General features: G+C 41.3%; 1 protein-coding gene across 2 annotated transcripts in view; it reads right to left on the reverse strand.

The window, feature by feature from the left end:
• Window positions 1–11,200: 11,200 nt before the first annotated feature.
• The window catches only part of LOC108495357 (lanC-like protein 3), a 59,447-nt gene continuing 47,834 nt past the window's right edge, over window positions 11,201–22,813 (reverse strand). For both annotated transcript variants that reach the window (XM_017810983.1, XM_017810981.1), the window contains 2 exons: window positions 22,064–22,326; window positions 11,201–15,159 (listed from right to left, as the gene is read on the reverse strand). In XM_017810983.1, the coding sequence (XP_017666472.1) occupies window positions 14,333–15,159; window positions 22,064–22,326 (1,090 nt within the window). In that variant the 3' untranslated portion in view covers window positions 11,201–14,332. The remainder of the gene's footprint in view (window positions 15,160–22,063; window positions 22,327–22,813) is intronic.

Raw genomic sequence — 22,813 nt, forward strand, 5'->3', positions numbered from 1 at the left:
TCTCATAAGGAAGTGAGAGCAGAAGCTTGCAGCAACCTGTTTCCTTTCTCATTCATTTAGGAAATAAGTTAACCATTGAATCATGCCCATAGTTCTCTTTCAAATGCGTTTCTACTATCTTTACATATAATTTTTCATAACCCAAATATATATAAACTATTGAAATAACCTACTTTTTCTTTGTGATACACAGGATAAAGTAAATAATACAACTGCTCAGGTTTTCTGCTAAAAATGTATTGCCACTTTATATTACTTTAAATGCTGAGGTGTAATATAGAAAGCACAGAAGAGTTATCTCTGCCCAGACTTGTCATTTTTTATCTCCTCAGATCTGAGATGCAGTTCATGCTGATCCTTGCTGATAAATAATCACTAGTATTATTTCTCTTCCAGTAATTCAGTGTACACAGAAGCTTCGAAATGTAATCTAACACTCCTCTTGTGTAGCACATTCAAGCCTTGCTAATTCCTCTCTGCTCTGGCCCAAACTGAGGACATTAGATGGGCTATTTTTTCATATTTTCCACTCTCACTGAGTCCCCAGAGCAGGAACCAGGTCACCACGTGTTGTGGTTTAACCACAGCTGGCACCAAAGCACCACACAGCTGCTCACTCACTCCCCTGGTGGAGAGGAGAATTGGAAAAAATCAGTAAACCTTGTGGGTTGAAATAAGAACGGTTTAATAATTGAAAAAATAAATAAACAAAATAATAATAACAACAGCAGTAACAATAATAATAATTGTAATGAAAAGAAGAGAGAGAGAGAAAGGAATAAAACCCAAGAAAAAAAAGTGATGGTCAATGCAATTTCTCACCACCCACTGACCAATGCCCAGCCCGTCCCCCAGCAGGGATCTGTGGCTCCCAGACAATTCCCCCAGTTGACATACTGGGCAAGATGTTCTATGTTATGGAATATCCTTTTGTCCCATTTGGATCAGCTTTGCAGCTGTGTTCCCTCCCAGCTTCTTGCACAGCTCCTCGCTGGCAGAGCATGAGACACTGAGAAGTCCTTGGCTTGCACTGCTCAGCAACAACTAAAACATCAGTGTGTTATCAGCATTATTCTCATCCTAAATCCCAAACACAGCACTGTACCAACTGTTTGGAAGAAAACTCTACCCCAGCTGAAACCAGCACGCTATATAAGAAAAAATATTAAACATTTTGCTTTTGTGATTAGAGAAAAATATGGGAAATTTTGCAAATGTACTTTAGCGCTTATAAGCCAGAGGAGATCTATCCCAAGTGTTTTTGTTTAAAAAAAAAAAAAAGAAAATTAAGGGAGTTTAATGATCTCTGAATGTTTTGCCTCTGAAGTATTACAATGCCAAAATCTGCAATAAATAGTGCAAAATGGTAGGTTGAAGGAACCTTTGTGATTAAGAGGGACCATCCTTTGTAAGGTCCAGGCCCCTAGGAGCAGCAAGGCATCCTGCCTCCTGATGGCTCATTTTCTCATGTATTCCACCCACTGTGTCTCAGAAATAAAGATCTCCTCCCAAAGTTACTGACATGAGTCTGCCTCCTTTCCAAGGTGTAGTATGCTTTTTTAAAAGACTGTTTTAGGTTTTAGAAAGCAGTAGAAAGGTAGTTTGAGTGGCAATGTCTCTCTGCTGTGACACCCTGTTGAACCATGCAGAATTTCATGGATCTGAAAGCCTGAGCCATCCCAGAGCAGCCTTGTGCTGTGCTGACAGCTTTAGAGCACAGCCACATTCCCAGAGGCCTGATCCTGCACCTGCTGGAGGGAGCAGCAAGCTGCTCATTGCATTTGTGTGACTAAAGTTTGCTCTCCAGAGTAAGTACTGATCTGATCTGCAACTGGAAGTGAGATGGTGAACCACTAATGAGGACAAGAACTGGAGAGGTGGGATAAATCCTGTGTGACTCACAGCCGTCAGAAAAGGGACTCTGCACAGCCTGCCTTACTCTGGAACCAGAAACTGTATTAAGGTCTGATTGTGGCAGTGATGGGATATTTGATCATGACGTAAAAATGAGAGTGAGGGGACCTGGACCAAAAAGCCATGTTGAGGTGAATGTCTCTCTTCCCTCCTCTACTTCCAACACACCACTCCCTTCATTAAAATTCTCTTGGAATATGGCTTCCATCAGGTGACATAAACTCGGACTTGTTTAACTGGGACTTAAACAAAGATTCATTACGGAAAAAAACTCATATATTTCTTCATTTTTCCTAAAACAGATAAACACAGCTACGTAAATGATACAAGTGGTTTCTGCATTGTTGTTCCTTCATGAGATATATAGAACAAACATCCCAAATGTAGCCCAGGAATACTTCACCTCCTCATACGTGCAAGACAGGCAGCATCATAAACATCTTCCTCCTGAAGCCTCTCAAGTTTCAGTAACTGAAAATCAAAATGAAGCCTTCAAAACCTGTTAAAAGGGGTTTGCAGCAACCTCATTTGACAGGCTCTGTGACTGGCCAGGCTCTCATGTGTTATCAGTTGCTTTCATGGCCATTCCAAATGGACCACAGAATCATGGAATGAGAGAATGGTTTGGGTTGGAAGGCACTTCAAAAATCATCTAGTTCCAACGCCACTGCTATGGGGAGGGAGGCCACCCACTAGATAGGTTGCTCAGGGCCCAATCCAGCCTTGAATGCTTCCAGGGATGGGACAACACTTTCAGGGATGCTGGATGCTATAAGAGGGTCTGGTCCCCCATATGTTTGCTTATGGAGGTAGCCTCTGGAAGTTAAACAGCTGGAGCGGTTGGGGAAGAAAAGGAGGGATGCAGTTCTGAATTATGGATGTCCATTCTGGCTATGAGAACGAGCTTGTTCTTCCTGCCCAGGAATGGCACTGTTCTCACTGCCTTTTTCTTCCCCTTAACTCAGGCTAAGCTACTTGCACCTTCTCTGGAGTGAGCAAGTGCAGGCATCCAGGATGCTCTGTGCTTTGGCAGCTCTGCCTTGCCTGGAAGCTCCTGAGACACCATAGCCCCTAAAACATGGATTTACTGGCTCAGGAGGTTTCTGAGAGGCCACAACCCCCGCAGGGGCTGATCTCGGATCAGTCACAACAGCCACAAAGGCTGATGTCCTCTTAACAGCCTGAATACAGGTCACGAAATGGAATATATTTCAGCTGCCCCCAGCCTAGCAATTAAGTGCAGACACTGCCTGAAATCAAAAGAAAGGGCAGAGCTGCTGTGCCCTTCCACGGCTGGTGAGTTCTGGTGCTCACTGATGCTTGTGAGTTTTCCTATTAATTTTGGAAGTCACATGACAACACACAGGAAATGTTGCCCGTTGCAAGTGTGAGTATAAACAGTACTCAAACCACCCACACATCACCCATGATTTAATTCTGATGCTTCCACCTTCTGAATGAGTGAAACAACTTTGCTATTACAAAAACTTTCGCATTTTGTACTTTGTTCTAATTTGGAAAATGCATCCTGTACAAGAAAAGGCAACATTGGGAGTTGTGTATTAATTAAATAGGAGTGTAAAACTGGAGAATGGAAAAAATTAAATGCTATCTCATTCTATTTCTAAAATTTCTCTCAAGCTACTTGTTATCCACAGCATTTTTCATCCTTCTTTGCACTGAAAAGTTCAGTGAACAGGGATCCTTTTGTGGGATGACAGTATTGCAAGAGTGTTCAGGTCTCAGGATTTTTCATTTCCTTGCAGTAATTTTGCCCCATTGCTTTGGAATTAATTTAGTTCCTCTCCTGCTCTGTGGAACAATGGTCTGTGCATTGCTGCACAGATTTAAGGGCAGACACTTGCAATTGGCCTGGGGGTTTCATACCTGCCTCCTAAAAGGGACAATGAAAAATTCTGCAACTATAATCCCCAAAAGAGAGAGTGATATGAAGAACAGAGGGAAAGAGATCCAGCACCTCCTTCTCATGTAGCAGGAGGAAAAACAAAGAGAGACCTTGATTAACCTCTTTTGTTTTGTGTGCTGAAGTCTTTATTTTGAATGCTGTGCAATACTTGTTTACCAACCATCCCCTGATTCTACACCAAAGAGGAAGAAGCAAACAAGAGGCTTGTCAAGCTGTCTTCCCTGAAGGGACTCTTCACACACAGCCTGAGGCCGTCACTGTAGGCACTTGCCTTCACTCAAGGGAATGACATAGTCTGAAACTTCTGCTCTTTCTGTTTTGTTTACAAAATAAATTATTCCATGCTGAGATAAGGGCAGAAAAGAGGATAGATATGAGCCAGGAAAAAATATGTCAGTGAGACTCCAGTAAGGACTGGCAGATCCTTCTAGGTCTTTGCTTTACACTACAACCCTCAATATAACACTGCTCCTGTAGTTCCTCACACCACCTTTTGCAATGATCATGAGAGACCCACGTGTTATATTAAAAAAATCCATGTATGATCCAGATGCTATTTGCCACACCACTCTTGGCTTGAAGTCGAGCAGCACTACCACAAAATGGGCCAGAATGGCCGGACACTGCTGTGTTATTGGAAGGAAGAGCCACCACCAGCAACATACTCTACATACAGAAATTTCATTACATTAAGCAGGCAGTAGTTTCCAAGTAGAGCTAGAAGAAAGTTATATACATGTATATATATAAAAAATATATATTATATAGAAAATAAATATATATTTTTATATATATATAAAGCAAACTTATATTTATACACACACACATATATATACATATACATTATACAGCATAACCTACCATGGAATAAAGGTAGAGGCCAAAATGACCTGGCTATGCATGGGACTGAGGGAGAGGAAGCTCAGCTCATAGCCTTTCTTTAGGGTCCCAGCCTTCATGAACTGTTAATTGGGTTCCGGAACACAACTGTTATCTTTGCTCTCACTCTGTAGCGAGAATTCTCGTCTTCTCTTCCCAGTGCTTCAGATCCACTTCGTTTACACGTGCTGGTGACAGCCCAGGGTAACTCACCTGTGCCTGGAGAGAGGGACTTCACCAGCGATTTCCCACTCAAGATGTGAGGGAGGGCAGTTTCTCCTAACTCGGTGCTTCTCCAGCCCGAGCGCTCCCGGAGGCCCCGCGGCTCGGCGGTGCCACCTCCCGGGCAGCGCCGGGACCCCGCATCGCTCACGGGGCACAGCTCAGCTGAAGGAGCTGGAGATGTGCCCATTCTGCCCCGGACCTTCCCACCGTATGCATCTGCCCTCGTGTCCCCTTTCCTGTTGCATGCTTGTTCAAAATCGCTTTCCCACTTTTCCCTCTCGCTTTCAGTGCTGGGCTGTCAAATCCCATTTCTAATTAGCAGCTCATCATCACAGTCTGGGAAAGGATCTCCAGAGATCATTAGCCCACCTGCACTCCGAATAGGATCCACTGGAGCTGTATCACTCCGGACACACATTTGCATCCCCACTTCCACAACCAGAAACAAAGGAGGTGCCTCCCAGCCTGCTGTAGCTGTGCTGTGGTAGCTCATGACTGAGGGTGTGCTGTGAGGAGTCATTTAAAAAGCCCTGAGAGGAGGGGTCTGCTCAGCTGGTGTTAGTGGACTGGGCTAAGCATTGTGGAATGGGATCTGTGTGGTTACTGCATATTGCAGTGGTCTCTGGACCGATTCTGGCAGTGAAAGTCCTGTGCTTTTATTTGGGCTGGGTGGGTGTCTTAGTGCCTGTGTTACAGCAGTGGAAAAATGGCATCAATATAACTACACAGGCATAGAAGTTTTCCAGCATTCCCCCTCACGCACAGAAACAGCCACCCAGGAGTGTGAACCATAGTGGCTAAACCCTGCCAACACAAGGTAACCTTACAGGCCTCTGCATTGCTGCAGTTTATCTTCTAAAATGCAAAGGAGTGCTGTGACAGCTTTTTTTACTGATTTTTCTCTCTCCCAGTCCTCAGTGTAGGGGCAACAGGGTGACCCCATTCAATTACCTGTCCATGACCAGACAAGCAACAGATACAAATCACAGGATATGCTGAGCTGGAAGGGACCCACAAGGCTCATTGAGTCCAACTCCTGGCCCTGCACAGGATCACGTGCCTGAGAGCATCATCCAAATGCCCCTTGATTTCTGTCAGGCTTGGTGCTGTGGCCACTTCCCTGGGGAGCCTGTTACAGTGCCTGACCACCCTCTGTGTGAAGAACCTTTTTCTAATATCCAACCTAACCCTCCCCTGACAAAACTTCAGGGCATTCCCTCAGGTCCTGTACAGTGCCTGTTTCCTTTCACTTATTTGTCACGATAAAGCTTTTTTTTACCCCTGGATTTGCCCTGATAACTTGGACACTTGCCTGAGAGTACCTCACAAAGCCTGGGATTAAGTCACACTCAAGAGAAGCTCAGAGGCATCCATCCATCTCGTAGGAAAACTTAATGAAGACAAATGTCACAGCCTGGCCTTTGAACTAGGATGACTTTCTTCCAGGCTGAATTACCACTGATTAATAACTCCTGAAGCCTTCTGTTGCAAGACTATTTACAGCTTTTTTTTTTTTACATAGGCACACACCTCCCTCCTGTACTACATTTTCAGCACTTCCAGAGAAACCAAACCACTATGAAAACCAAAATTTAAATGAGTAGATTAGATCAGGGATTACAATTCCCACAATATTATTCATTCATTGTCTTTCTTTCTTTTATGACCTTTTAATGTAAGATTTGATGGTTTAATCATATTCTGCTATTTTCACTGCTAAGGTTTTCCTGGAAGCAGCAACAGGCTAGAGATATCTCAGTTCTTTCTCAGTTGGATTTAGAGATCCTTCTCTCACCTAGTTTTGTGACAAAGCTCAAGGAGCTGTGTCCACCTCAATTAAAATCAGAGCTGTTGACTGCTAATTACAGTGACTTTATTTTGCATCCAGGGACACAACCCCACCTCACTGAGACTTTTACTACCTGGCAGGAAGAGTCTGCCAGATCAAACTCCAATTCTTTGTCAATACTTTTTTTTCCATACAAATATGCTTATATGTGCTAATTACATTGAGTTTCTATTACACTAGAAATTCTTTTGAATGAGTGATACACTTAAGACCATAAACAGTTCATGTTTTTAAATTTTAGATCTGCCGCTAGGAAATCTTCCCTTTACCTTGCAATTTTTTTTTTTTTCTTTTCTTGCTTGAAGAGACAACTGCTCCTTTGCTGTTGTACCTTGGTAGGAGCAGTGATGTATGGTTTATTAAGCTGGTAGCTCAAACACATAAGCCCTTGATAGCTACAGGACACTCTAGGACAAGTGATTGATAGATGTTTGCTAATGGATTCCTGCTTGGTGCCCCTGTGGGCTTCCATTACATTTTGTACCAACGGTAAATGATACTGAAGAGTTGGGTGTCATTGGCATTTGAGTTGTCTGATGAGTTAATGGTTTAGCACTCTTTAGCCTTCCCTGAATTTGCCTTACCATCAATCCTCATGGCACAACAACAACATCCTTACTGAGGATGGCAAAGCAGAAGTAATTTTTCATGTATTACATTCCTTGCCTGTTGCCACCTGATAACCTGCCTCCTCTGCAATGTTTTCTCTTCCCTCTTATTCTGAAGCAGCTCGGTTCATTTCTGATCCACACAGACAAATCACCACGAAGAAGCCTTAGCCTGTGCAATGTCCCAGGTTTCTCCAATCGATTACATTTTATCTTTCAGTAAGAACTGACAGATTTTTTTCAGGGCATCACATCTTGACAGCTGATGAAGAAAACGGGATCCAACCATCCAGCTACCACATAGTCTAAAACATGATCCAATATATTGCATAGCCTGTTGTTTTTCTTCCATGCATAAGGTGGGATTGAATAAGCAAACTGCACATATTATGTCAGTGCTAATATTTCTGTTCTGATCATTAGCAAGGAAATTGCCTATTTGTGCTGAGATGTAGAATCAGAACTAATGTGTGTACTGCAACAAAATGCATATAATTAAGACTGCTGGTATTAAGACAGTCAAACAATAAAGAAAGATTTTTTTTTTAACATAAGACTATGCATAGATCAGAGAGACCTTCTCACTTTCTGAGGCTGGGCTACACTGCCTGGCTCTATTTGAATTCCTTTATAGGGTTTGCATCATGTAACTTCAAGAGCATCAGTGGATAAATCTAGGCTTGCCCTCAGTGCAGCATGTTTCTTAGTTGCTTCACACATTTCCACAGGTTTGCAGTGACATTTTAGTTTTTAATAAAATATTTATTTTTCTCCTGCTTGGTCTTTTTATTTCTTGTTGCTTAAAAAATAAGAATGAGGGGAGGGAGCTCACAATAAGCACAATGAAAAAAAATTTAAGAAACACCTAATTACTCCACTGCTGTAGGGCTCTCTTGCTTTCCTTGCAGTACTACAAGTTGGTGCTACTCATTTTTGAAAATTTCCTTTCCATTCTATTTTTTTTTAAATTACACCTGAATGCTTTTGAGTTACTGTATTGCCCCCTAGTACTAAAATTTTCAATCTGGCAGTAAAGAATTGATGCATTCCATGAGTTCAGCCCTTTTCACAGCTTTCAACTTAATATAACACAGATTCACAAGAATTGCAAATCCATGCATAAAGACAACAAAATGCAGTGCTGGCATCTCGTCTGTAAGGTGCTGTGCTATTGTTTTTGATATTTACCTCCCACTCTAGAAGCCAGATATGAATTAATCTTCACCTTGACTACCTCTGGCATCACTCTCCATCTGTATCTGTTTCTGATCATTTTCTGGAAAGTATCTGTGGCTGATTAAAGCTCTGGACTGACAGGGCACATTAATCAGATGAAAAAACTAGCTGATGAAAGACATTTCAGAAGTTAAAATATGCATCATCTATTCCCTGTCATTTTGTTAGCTCTGTCAAAATAGGAACTTAAACAATTACGAACGTGAAGGCACATAACGTGTTTAAGACAGGCTGTCTCTAGTTCATTCAATCATATCTCACCTTCAGGGCCAAAAAGGTACAACTGTAACTTTTCTGCTATTCCAGAAGGACCTCAATAAGCAACATTAACAAATTAGCATCCATCCTCTGCTTAGATGTGTTTACCCCTTAATGCTAGTCTGTGATTAGAAGCCTTTACACACAGATACAATCACATGTGAATTTCACACCTGAAAGGCAAAATTTTCATACCTGAATACAGAGAATCATATTTTCTGTAAAGCTTTATTTCAATGGCAAGAGATTTTCCTTACGACTGCAAGAAATTTTTTAAAAAAAAAAAAAGGATAAAACTGTCCTTTTTTTTCCTCAGGATATGAAGTTGTTGTTCATCCAAGGGAGCAACTCAGTAAGCTTTCATATCATCATTTTGAAGCACTTACCTTTCATTTTTACTTTAGTTTTGGGGTGAACCCAAGACCTAACAGTTTTATTGTACTTATTTTTCTTGGTCAGGAAAAAATCACATAATCCTTAGTACTTTTTACTTTTCAAGTCTTCTGTCTCTGGTGAATCAAACTTACCCCCTCTGCCAAATTACTGTATATTCGTGTTTCTGTGATGATTCCTGAGTGACTAGAGGTAGCCACTGCAACTCCATTTTAAAATAAAAGATTTTAAATATCCACTATGATGTCTGGCTTGCAAATATCTGAGTTCAAAATCCCATTTTCTTTGGTACATAAGCCCTCCAAACAGGTAGAAAGTAACAGATAATGGTTTATTGTTTTAGGCTAGATATTTTCAGCTGCGATGGGACAAAAATGAAGGAACTGTTGGGGAGTTAAAAACCCCTCAACAATTTAGATTTTTAAAAATCAGATTACCGTTTACTAACCCAAATCCTGTTTAGAAATGTTAATTTTAGTTGTCATGCATTTTTCAAGACTAACAAAACCCTGTCTTTTATTAGAATGCTTAGAAACTTACTGTAAGCTGTTCTGCAACTGATGGACCAGTGCAGAAGGTATAATGCCCAATACAGTCCATGCTGTATCCTTCCAACTGAAGTGACTCCCATCACCTCCCATGACTTTATGATGTTCTCCTTGTCCTCCTTCCCTCTGCACCTTTTCTTCTCCACACCTTCTGGTCCTCTCATGCTAAGAGTTAACTGGTACGTGGATCACAGAGTGATACACAGGTTTATAACCCCTAGAATGTGCTCATTGCTTGGCTTGTGAAGTTGTCAGAGAGAAGGTCATGCTGAAAACACTCTTATCAATATAAGATCATTTTATCAATTCCTCCTCAATTTTATATTTTCCTCCTAGAAGTTGACAGCCATCACAAAGCTTGTGCAAACTTCTTTTATTTCCTCAGATATCTGATCTCAGAAAAATGTAATTTTAATGTGTCTTATGTTGATGTTGTTTGATGATGATGTTTGATATGTACTGGGGAGAACAGGGCTGACAGAGAAACAGCATGGTCATATAAACTTTTCTTTAAGGAACCATGTTGAAAACAGAAGTTATCAACATTGTGCCTAAATCCAAAATTTTTCATTGAGTTTTTAATCTACGTGTGAATACAAAAAATATATATGGTGGATATTAATTTTAAAATCATCCCTTGAGACTAAAAATAATGTCTGTAAGAAAGGATTAATTACTTTCTATGCTATAGGGAGTGCAGCAGTAGTGTCCATCACCACCAGGACATCTAACATCCTTTCTCACTACTCCTCATTTAAGTGATGTACTCACATTACAACTTGTATCTATTTACACCTGTATTTACAGAATAAATGTATATTTTATAGATACAAATTTACAAACACTTGAATGTGTTGCAAAGTTTTTATGCATTCATGTTCCTCCACAACAGTCCTCAGCATGGATTTTGCTGGCTATTAACTAGGTCAGAGACAAGGACATGGTAAATCCAGATGAGTCTGAAACAAGCATGCAGAATAAAAGCTAAAATATTCCTTATAAAGTAATGAATTCTTCCCAATTCCTAATGTAAACCAGAAAATATTCTCATCCTGACAGTAAATATTACATATACAGATCTCGTTCCATATAACACTGGCCTCTTAAACTGCCCCCCTCTTAAAAAATTTCCTGCTAAACAACTATGGAAGCATCACAGGTTGGAGGTAAGGAACTCCTGAATCAACCACAGATTATTCTTCTGTCACATCTGCTTGAAAACATTCCTGCTGCTGCATGGTGACAGATGACAGTGTGTTCTGTAAACCTTACTTTGAATTTCTGAAAGCAGCAGAATAAGAACTGATACCAACACAACTTAAGGGATAGTTTCAACATTTTAATTTCTGTTGTTTGACAAGTATAAAAGAAAACCCATGTATCAGATCTTGCATACTCTTATACATGTGAACAATCCTTACTGAGCAATCCTTTGTGTGACTCAGGACTATTCAAGTGAGTACAGTTTTTAGCAGTAGCCCTAAACCCTTCCATTGAACACACAGACCCCTCAAATATTCATGGAGGAGAGTAAAACCACAGTAAAGTTTGCAGCAAAGGATCACTCATTCATACACATACAGACTTTGAAGCCAGTATTATCCTCTCCATGCAGCCACTGGGTGGACTGATAACAACACCCTCCAGACTGTTGTTATCTTGAGGAAAAGCTGCCTCTCCTGGCACTTCAGAGAAATCAGCTTGTCCTTTAAAACACTGGTCTAACAGAGTGTCTTCTGTCTCTATGGCTCCTTCTCATACCTTTCCACCAGCAATGGCAGCAGAGGGGTATAAAACATCTCAGAGCAGCAAGGCTGCTGGTGAAGCTGCACTCCAGGCTGTGGTGACATGAGACAGTGCACAGGCAGTGACCCTCATGCTGGTGGAGTATGTAAGCTGTACTTGGTTACTCTGCACAACTAAGGCAAAACCATAGGACAGCAATATAACCCATACAAATATTTCTATTTTTTTTCCCTCTCATAACAGTGATTTAAATATTCAGTTCCCTATGCATGCACTTCAGGTTGGTACAAAAATAGGAAGTAATATGGCACACACTCTAAAATATGCATATGCAGTAGCCTTCAGCATTGTTATGTGAGGTTACATGGTACTCACTGTGTATTCATACCAGGCTCCTGGCTGTGTAACTCTCCTATACTTGACTTTGCTGTAGCAGAAACATCTCACTGGCTGAGGTTTGTGAAGCTTTCACTGTTTCCAAATGGCAGAATCACAACTGCACCATCACTTACAGTGTCCAAAGTCTGCTTTAAGTATTTGAGAGATCTTTAGATGTGAACTACTTCTACATGTGAAGCCGCTTTTTTTATTTTCCCTTAAAGACCAATATTTCAGACCTGGGTACATCTGTAGATAGGCAACAACCATAATTCCCTGATTTATGATATTGAAGAGTATCCAACTATAAAGATAGACCTTCAGTTTTGGCTAAGAACACCAGAAAATTTGAGACTGTGTGCTGAACTCTGCAGGTTTGGAAGCAAGGGTTATATTCTCTCTTGTTCCTTTAACTCACTACTGAAAAACAACAACAAAAAAGAAATACTCTTTTGCATCTAGAAGAGTAGAGACAAAAACTACACTGTACTTCCACATGCAAAAGTACAGAGAAATCATGTAGTGTCTTCAAGGAGTCACTTCACTGTTTTATGATCCTCAGAGAGAGAAATTAGAACTGAGGGGCTTGGTATCTTCCCCAGGTATGAGGTACATTCCCATGGCAAGCTCAGGCCAAAAATTCCCATTACCACCCACCAATAATTTAACGAGATCTACATACACATAACATGCACAGATACATATTAAGCTAAATGAAAACATAACTCCATTACAAAACTGAAATATAAAGACATTCATTTACAGTGCAATAAAGAAAAAAATAAAAGCAGCTTAGCTCTTTGCAGAACTGCAGGTGACATATTCCATTATAAATGGCCTCAGACCTGAATTGGAGGCACTTCTAATACAATGATGCCGATGTCATCTCCAGTGAAGAGCTTCACCCTCCGTGATGACAGAATGGAGGCTAAGCTTAGGACACTGGGAGATGCTTTGGGTCATCAATTATTTGTTCCCACGAGCAGCCACAGTGTGTATCACCCAAAAGGAATGCAAGGTGCTAAGCAAACAAAGTGCTAATAGCTTTCACTTAGTTTTTGAAAATACAGATGGTTTTGTGCATTTCCACTAAATTCCTGGATGTTCATCTGCTAAAGCTTTCTCAGCAACTTACAAAATACAGAAACCCTTTTATCGTGGTTATGCATTGCTGAGGAGAAAAGTCAACGACTTCCATTTTTTCTTTCAGTCTTCAAGCCTGTGATATTTCTGAGGTAAATAAGTCAGAGCATCTTGAATTAATGATATTAAACTAATCATAACAAATCACAGCCTCAAAAAGAAGGACTCAGTGTCTTCTCTCCCCAGATAAAGTCACTGAGCTTCCTACTAGGTGCACTACCAAAGCCCTGACAATCAGAGTAGTGCTCATCTCTTAACTTCAACCATCTAAAAGGGAGATGGATAGTCAAAACTTGTTGTCAAGGCATCTGATCAACACTGAGTAACAGGTCTCCAGAGAAGGATTCGCATCACCTGTGCATTTTAAGTCGGGTGAATCACTCCCTAGGGATGTGCACTAGAGAGCATCTACATGACAAGTACACACTATCTGCCCAATTTCTAGATATTTAAATAAAGTGAACACCACCCTGATACCAGAACATGGCAAAGTATTAGACAAATGATAATGTCAGAAAAACAAGGTATTCCAGAACATCACAATTAATGTGTCAAATTTCATTACCTTACTAACAAGCAGCAAATATGAAGGGTGAAACAGTGCAAAGTCAATAACCCCTCTGTCCATCCTCAGTAACAGCCACATTTCAGTGTTAGTGCTAGCTAATTGGCTGTTTCATGGCAACCCAGACTACAGTGCATTGTGGAAGTCCAACTCTAATACTGCAGAGAGATGTATTATCTTATTACACTAATTAGAGTGTAACATAGTCTGCAATTTGATCAAAGCAGACCACAGCTACAGTCGCCATAAAGTCCAGGTCTAAGTTCTGTTTCTATGCTAGGTGTGCCATGGGACATCCTATCTGAAATAAAATTCATTGCCTTCCATCTTCAGACTTCCTGAGTAAGATGAGCAACTGAGCAAGGCCAGTTTTTGAAGGATGTCTCCGATAATGTGATAATAAAATAAGCATGTGATAATAAACCTATGTGCAAAAACCCTCTGAAATAGAAGTCTACAAACAACAATTGCTCTCCACATACAAACACACAGAGATACAAATACCCGAACACTGTTCTCCACAAAGACAGGCTTGTCAGCCACCATGCAGTGCTACACCTGCAAGAAAGAAACCCCACCCACAAGACACAATGTCTAAGATACGCAGCGTTCCCAGCAGGTGACCTGCCACCTTTCAAAGGCACCTTCTTGCTTCCAGTTGTATTAGGCATTGGAAGAAGCACTTTGATGAAGATATCCCTTTTGAGAGTCTATTGTCTTGCTACTGCTCTGTGCTTCATCAGTATTTTCAGGAGTTTTCACTGCTGCCTCCTCTCTCAGTACAGTGGATTTGGGAGTCTTGCGCATAAAGAAGAGGAACTTCAAACAGGACAGCAAAGCTTCGGTAATGCTGGATGAGAAAAGCTTTTTGCATGGGTGGCAGAACTGGTAGAACACCAACATGAAGAAGATAGCCATGCAGTAACCTAAGAGCAGCCTCAAGAACAACAGTGGGGTGCAGACATACATGTAGATATCTGTTTTATGAAGGTACCACATCAGCAGGAGGAACGCGTTCTCCACGAACCGCAGTGTGTAGTACATAGCCATTTGGTACCAGTTCTGGGATTTGCTAATTAAGTCAGGATCGTTGAGCTCCACCTGCACTGCCGACCAGCAGAACATGTTAATGCCAGCATACAGGAAAGTGAGAAGGCACAAGACGATGGTAGTGCCGACTCTGCTGAATTCCTTCTCTATGTTCTCAGGAAATGGGGATCTGCTACGCCAGAAAAGAATCCACGGGAAGAAGTAAAAACCAAAGAAATTCACCATCGTAACAGGGAAAATCCAGATTCGAAGGACTGAACTGAAAAGGACCAACACCGTCACCCGTGTGGCAATCTCAAAGCTTCTCCACAGGAATATGCAGAGGTAGGCAGCTGGTTTCACATGGACCTCGTAATCATCGTACTTAATCTTAAGGGCCAGGATGTTGCAGCGCAAGGCGCCGTATACAATGGACAGGAGAGAAAGCAGCATAAAAATACCTACAAAGAGAAAACACAAATCAGGACCTTCGGCTCAGCAGAAGTTACAGACTTTGCAGCAGACTAGCGCAGACGCAGTCATTTTCACCTGGGATTTTCCTGGGGATTCCCAGCAGGGTGTAATGCCACAAAAGCCATTCCTTGTATATATTTGTGTGGAAAAAAATGAACTCTACCCCAGCCAAAACCATCACATAACTCTAACCCTACCTCCTGTTTTGGTCCCTGTTTGTTACTTTTACAAGTAGCTAGAAAGAGCACTTCCCCTGCCAAGGGCTGTTCGTACATATACCGTCCTTGGTGGTTATACAGCTCAGTCATAAGAGTATCCAACTTGCTCTCAAACTCTTACAGCACTTCACAAGGCACAGGAATGCTACTTCCTCTCCATATAGATGAAAAACTGCAAAACAGAAGCTGAAACTTTGGAGTAACTTGGATGTGCAGGTATCTTGGTGCTTGTGAAGTTCTACGTCAAAGTAAATTGTTGAAGATCACAATAAAGCTCTGTGATAGAGCTCAAAACTGAAAGCCAAAGCAATTTAAACCCAGAATCATCTGCACTGTCTCTGCCTGTGTAGAGAGATATTTGCTCACCTGTGTTCAATGTGTTTTCCTATATTTCCATTTTCTTTATGCACCTATCTGTACCATACATGTAAAAAACCACTCCTTTTAAAAATGTATTTAAATGTTCAGATCAACTTTCAGTATCTCCCATCTACTCAGAAATCCCTGAAGGGAAAGTTTCACAGCATTTAGACTCTGCAGAAAGTCAAGGCAGAGGCCAGGTGTTAGCTGCCTTCCCCAGATGCAATAGGGGAAAAGCCTTCTGGGGCTGCAGAAGGGTGTCCTGTCTCGCCACACTGAGTGGATACAAATGTACAAGAACACTGAACACACAGAATAAACAGAAGTGTCAACTGCCCACATTTTTTTTTAGCATTTGCATACACAATTATGCAAATATATATTCACAATTTTTACCCACACGCTGAATGGGTGACTTAGAGGACTAATTTTAGTCACCCCCAACTTATACATTTAGTTTCAATCTTAGAATTTTTTTGTCCATGCAAATGAGTTAAGCACAGTAAAAATGGTTCAGTTGTTTCTTTTAGAGTTTCAATGAAACTAACTAAGCCAACTGGTCAGAGCATTATATTGCACCAGATAAAACACTCAGAGTTGGGAATTCTTAATTGTGTCAATTACTTTTGCAATGTTTAGCAACCAGTGCTTTCTGCAGCCTTCAATTAATTTGTGTGTCAATGTCCTACAAATGAACTGGATTCCCTGCTACATGGGGTTTGTGGGTTTTTCCTAATTAAAGTTATTCATTTCTAAGCATGACTTTGAAAGAAACATGACTATTTTAAGATCTCTAATAACTTTCTAAGAGGATTTTCTCTATCACTTCAGCTAAGCTCTCTCCCATTCTGATCGACAAACACCTCTGAATTATTTGGAAAAGAGTTAATTAAGTCTTTATATCTAATTTTCCAAAGCACTCAGTAAGCTGAAAAGCATTGACTATTTTATGTGGTAATTTTGTACATCCCAGTTTGGTACTGCATATATTCTTATATTTTTAGTAGGTGTTTTTAAACATCTTTCTTACAGCACTGTACCCGAGCTGAGAATTTTTAAATGTTATGTCTTGGAAAAACATTGGCTGAAAGCAGAAGAGCAGGTGACTGCAGTCAAGAATATTGCTTGATATCCTGTAGCTCTTTACAAAGTCTTTCCTGTAGTTTTGGGCTATGAAAGAACATAACTTACAGCAGCTAACAAAGCTCAGAGTTAAAGAAACAAAAACCTGCCCACCAGGGACTGAGTGCTGCTGTCTTGGACGTGTGCTTGCTTTCTGCTTTGATAAGCTGAAACATAGATGTTATTCCACAATTTCACTTTAGGAATCCTGTATTAATCTCAAACTTATCTTATAAACTCAAGCCTTCAAAAGAGGCATTTCTCCACTGATAAAAACTAGGTCATGCTGGCTGCAGTTTAATACAGTAGTCCAGCCCTGCTTCTTTCCCAAAAGCTCATTACTGTCACCAAACCTTCAGTTCAAACGTCACTTTTAACTCTGTGAGAAAGATGGTTTGAAGGAACCACAAAGGGACATGTGGGAGAGTGACACTGTTGCTTTTGCTCATCCTGAGCAGGCAAAGAAATGAAAATTTAAAAGGCAAAGCATCTTCTCTTGGAACAGTCCCAAATTCCTTAACAGTCTTTACAAAGGTGGCATTTCTTTTCTTTCTGCCTCCTCCCAAAAGGCTGTACTTTTCTTACAAATCAGAGGTGAACACTCACTGAGTCATTCAGGCAGGCACTGTTTTATTTTGTTGGGTTTTGGTATTCTGTCCTAAGTACTTTCAAGACCTGGTCCTTCCCACTTCAGCAATTGCTAATTCTGCTCTAGATGAGCTAAATCACAAAGACTGATTACTGAAATCTGTTATATAAATACTATAGTTATATATATATATATATATACATACGTTATATATACTATAGTTTTCTAAACTGATAATCAGAACCCTTGAAAAATAAGGGCACTTATATTTTTCCTTAGGGCAGGACACCTAGAAACTTTTTTTTTTGTCATAACATATAATTTCAACACTTAGAAACAACTATTAATACTCAAAGTATGTTGTTCAAACAATGAGAAAAATATTCTGTGGTCAGAGCTTAATGAGTTCAGAAGAAGCAACTGTAGAAACATCTTAAGATCTCTAGTAAGACCATCTACAGAACCCAGTCAAGAGCATTAGGAAAGTGCCACTGAAAACACTAGTAAGTTGTAAGAAGTATTACAGCAAAAACTTCTGTACTGAAGATGGCTGTCACTGCTAAAAATTTTCATCAAAAAAAAGAAATCCAACCTTCTTCCGGAGAATAATTTCATTTTTAAATGGTAGGAAATCCTCCTTTTGAGATTATCATTGTAAGCAATGCTTGAAAAAGATAACTTGCCTGCTGTTAACAGCACACAAACTAGACTTACAAAAACAAAAACATTGCTTCCACATTCAATACTGCACACTGAGAATTGGCCCTTAGTCAGAGATAAGGGGCAAGCCACACATCCCCCATGTCCAACAAGCTGGTTTTGTAACTAACATTAACTCAGGTCTTTTTGGCACCTCCTGACCTTATGTTCCTCCAGGTGGTACCACCTAAGTGAAGTGGTCTGGAGAGCTGCCCAGCAGTGGGTAAGTGGACCTGAGCCTGTTGTCAGACCCTCTACAAAGCAAGGTTATATCTGGCTCTAAGGCAAAGACAATACTGACAGGTGCTGAAGCATTTGAGTGCAGAGCGTAGCCCAAATGTGCAGAAGAGACCTCGGCGTCTGTTCTGGGAATGCCAACTACAAAGTCATTTCATGGGCATTTCATACAGTAGCAAGTTGGGAAACTTCTTCCCAGTCAGGCTGTAACCAAAGAAAGAACCGAATATTTAGAACTAGGATTCAGATTAGAATCATAGAATCAACTGGGTTGGAAAAGACCTCCAAGATCATCAAGTCCAGTCCTTGATCCAACACTGCCATGGTTACCAGACCATGGCACTAAGTGCCACATCCAGTCTCATCTTAAAAACCTCCAGGGGCAGTGAATCCACCACTTCCCTGGGCAGCCCATTCCAAAGTCTGATTACTCTCGCTGTAAAAAATTTCTTCCTAATATCCAACCTAAACTTCCCCTGGAAGAGCTAAAGACTGAGCCCTCTTGTCCTACTGCTGGTTGCCTGAGAGAAGAGACCGATGCCCACCTGCCATACAACCTCCTGTCAGGTAGTTGTAGAGAGTGAGAAGGTCTCCTCTGAGCCTCCTCTTCTCCAGGTTAAAGAACCCCAGCTCCCTCAGCCTCTCCTCATAGGACTTGTGCTCGAGTCCCTTCACCAGCCTTGTTGCTCTTCTCTGGACCTGCTCCAGCACCTCAAGGTCCTTCCAAAACTGAGGGGCCCAGAACTGGACACAGCACTCAAGGTGTGGCTTCACCAGCGCTGAGTACAGGGGAAGAATCACTTCCCTGGTCCTGCTGGCCACGCTGCTCCTGCTATTTCATGCTGGTTTCCAGTGTTGCATTACATCCAGCATTTCTATTATTTCTTGCAGTCACTGAAGCTTTAAGTCACTCATTACTAACCTAAAGACTTTGTCCTGCTTTTGCAATTCTCTCCAGTTCTCTTGATCTTCCATTCTTGGCAGACAGTGAAATGACAGTTTTGGAGAATGCCAAACACCGGCAAGGATCTGATAATCCGGAAGTGTGATGACCCACCCAAAACCTCCAGAGAAACGAATGACATGAAATACACATGAAACACAGAGCATGGCTCTGGCTGACAAAGGGTTAGACAGGGATGCACAATCTGTTCAGAACTGTTCAATCCAATACTGGAAGTAACAAGGAGTTTCACACAGATTTGAAAGGGACAAGCCATGCTACGAGCATGATGGTAAACAGCTTTAGGTTCAGAGGTGATGCTGACCTCCTTACCCCTGAACAAGCAGAATTTACACAGAATAATAGGCAGGATAGTGTAGGAATCCAGAAAAAGAAGAGACTGATGAGGAGACAAGACAAAAAAAGCAGAAATCAAAATACAAGACAGTGATAATTATAACAGATGAAAATGGAAGGATCAGTGTTAAAGAATAAGGAAGCTGAAGACATGTGAAGTGTGGAATAAGAGCTGGACTGGCTGTTAAATTACTTTGATGGTGCAGCAAAATCAAAGGGTTAAAGTCATGTACTTATATGTGAGAATCCTGTGTACACACAGAAAACAAGATGAAAATGTGCATCATTCCCCTTTACTCTGGACGTTGAATAATACTGGTGGACAAAAGGTACTACTGCAGAAATAAGCTAGATAAAGAGATTGTAGAAAGCTTCAATATTTCAGTAGGTAAGATATACAAAACAGGAATATGGTCAGGGTTCTTGTTTTTCTGATCTATGATCTCTAACAGACATTGCCACTGTTCCTAACACTTTTTTTTTCTCTGCATTTCTGTATTTTAAAATTACACCTGCTACAGAGATGGCTCCTGGGAGACGTGAGGTGACTGCTGCATTTGCTAGTTAGCTCACCAAACTCACTGGTGAGCCAGCTTACCTCTGTTTAACTTCATTTCACCCACAAAAGGTCGTTTATCAGTCTGTCATTCACAATTTATCTCAGCAGTGACAGAAAAAGTCAGAAGTAATAGAGTGTTACAAATCATTCTTAAATATGCAATTCTCTAATCATGTGGAACACAGTGCTTCTCCTTGGCTGTCATGACCAGTAAGGTCAAAACCAGTAATAAAAAAAATACAATAAAAAGGTGACCTTTATCAAGTAAATGCCATCTGCAGCAAAGTGACTGGAAACTTTGCTAATTGCACTGTTCAGCAAAGGACATCATCAGGTGCTTTGTCCTCATCCCATGTCACAAATGCCATGGCTATTTGAGGAACCTACCTTAGGTGTGAAGGACTCAAAACTGTCAGGAGCAATGTCTTTCAAGAAACTTCTGCTATGATGTCCTGGTTCCAGCTGGGGTGGAGTTAATTTTCTTCTTAGTAGCTGGTACAGTGCTGAGTTTTGATTCAGTGTGAAAATAATGTTGATAACACACTGATGATTCAGTTGTTGCTGAGCAGTGCTTACTCTAAGTCAAGGACTTTTCAGTTTCTCATGCTCTGCCAGTGAGGAAGTACACAAGAAGCTGTGAGGAAGCACAGCCAAGACAGCTGATCCAAACTAGCCAAAGGAATATTCCACACCACAGAGCATCACGCCCAGTTTATGAACTGGGAGGAGTTGGCTGGGAGGGTCTGATTGTTGCTGGGCATTGGTCAGTGGGTAGTGAGCAATTGTATTGTCCATCATGTGTCTTTATTGGGTTTTATTCCTCTCCCTCTCCCTCCCCCTCTCTCCTCCACTCCCTTACTACTATTATTGTAATAATATTTTCCTTTCTTGCAACAAACGTGGGTAGAGTCCTTCCCAAATCTTCGTTTGTGAAGCCTAGCCATGATGACAATGATGATGATGATGATGATTTTCCTTTAATTCAATTATTAACCTGTTACCCTAGCCCCAGCCTCCCTACCTGTGATGCTGGTAAAGATCCCTGGCCACTCATAGCCCTACACATACAACATTTTCTTTTAGTGGAAACACATCTCCAAATTCTCATAGGTGTCAAAGTCCTTTCTTACACTGAAAAGCTCCATGATCAGCTAGAGTAGGTTCTTCATTTGGCAGCAAGCCAGCAAATCAAGAGCTCATCATGGAGCAAGATGCAGAGTCCCACAGATGTGTCCTGATAAGCCCATGTGGTGCAGCATCACTTGGTGAAGGCTTAACAGCTTGGGTCAAGAGATGAGATGGCCACAGCTGCATACCAGCTTATTGAATTCAGCCTTTTGATTCCAAAATCAGTCTGGCACAAGTAAAGATAGCTCACATCCTCAGTCCATATTTAAAACTCCATTCTTGAAAGTACATATTCCCTAATGCAGCATGGCAAAACATGCTTTGTGGTGTACCTAAAGGAATTTTCCGGGAAGTTTGCTCAAAAACCAAAATGGAATAGAGGCAATGTTTTTTTCCTTCTACATAAAGACAGTTCAGTTCCTCGAGCTGCCTCCCTGTCATGCCATAATAGCCACTTTATCAAATTAGTGTTTTTATAGCAACCCAAGTACAGTACAGAAAGTGTCAGAGGCTAAAACATGATATAAACTTGGAAGCAACATCAGCATCAAAATCTGTCAGGAAGACGAAATACATTGCAACACATTTGGTTCTTGTCAAGGGCAGCTACACCTGACTGCTGACCTCCTCTCCCTCCCACCAAAATACCAGAAAGGGTGATAACAAGGGCTCTACCTACTTCTGGCAGCCGTGATCTCCCGCTGCATGACACTGATGTAGAGCTGGAGGGTGAGCTGGGGCGCGGAGCCGAGGAACGCCTGGATCACGGAGGCCCGGCTGAAGGCGGACCTGTGAGTGCGCAGCTTGCGCTCGGCCTGTCCCACTTCCTTCTCAATTTCTTCTGAGTACCCATCCTTGGGCACCTGCCACTTCTTCGTGATGCTGACATAGGGGTCTTCAATCCTGCCAGCATGGTAGTAAATATAAAAGGCTTCCACACACCTACAAGCAAATGAGTAAACAGAGTGACAGGGGAAAAAAACGAAAGAAAAGCATAGGTCTTCCCAATCCTTAGTATTTTAAGCAATCACATATAAGTCCTAAACCATTTGTTCATAGAGCAAAGCCTGTATGTTTTCTCATCCTGGTGAATTTGGAATATGACAGATTTCACTCTTTAAAACATGAACTACATGCGACTAGAGAGCAAGAACCCAGCAGTGCCCTTTGGGCTGCCTGCAGTACTCAAACATGGGAGGAGGTTTAGTTGTTTCCTATGAGATGCCTTTGCTCTCTGCTGTCCCACTGAAGTCCTTAAACTACAATGTTCATAGGCAAACCCAGGGCCAAAGTCAGAAGTGTTTTTCAGATCCTCACATCTTTATCTTCCTGTTATCCATACATCTGTGACACGCTAGTGGGACATGGCAACAAACACACTTTTCATACCTTTGCCTTAAACAAAGTATCTGAAGAGAGAAGCTCAGGG

Source organism: Lepidothrix coronata, unplaced genomic scaffold (assembly GCF_001604755.1).
Source record: "Lepidothrix coronata isolate B3197 unplaced genomic scaffold, Lepidothrix_coronata-1.0 Scaffold30, whole genome shotgun sequence".
Lineage (NCBI taxonomy): Eukaryota > Metazoa > Chordata > Aves > Passeriformes > Pipridae > Lepidothrix > Lepidothrix coronata.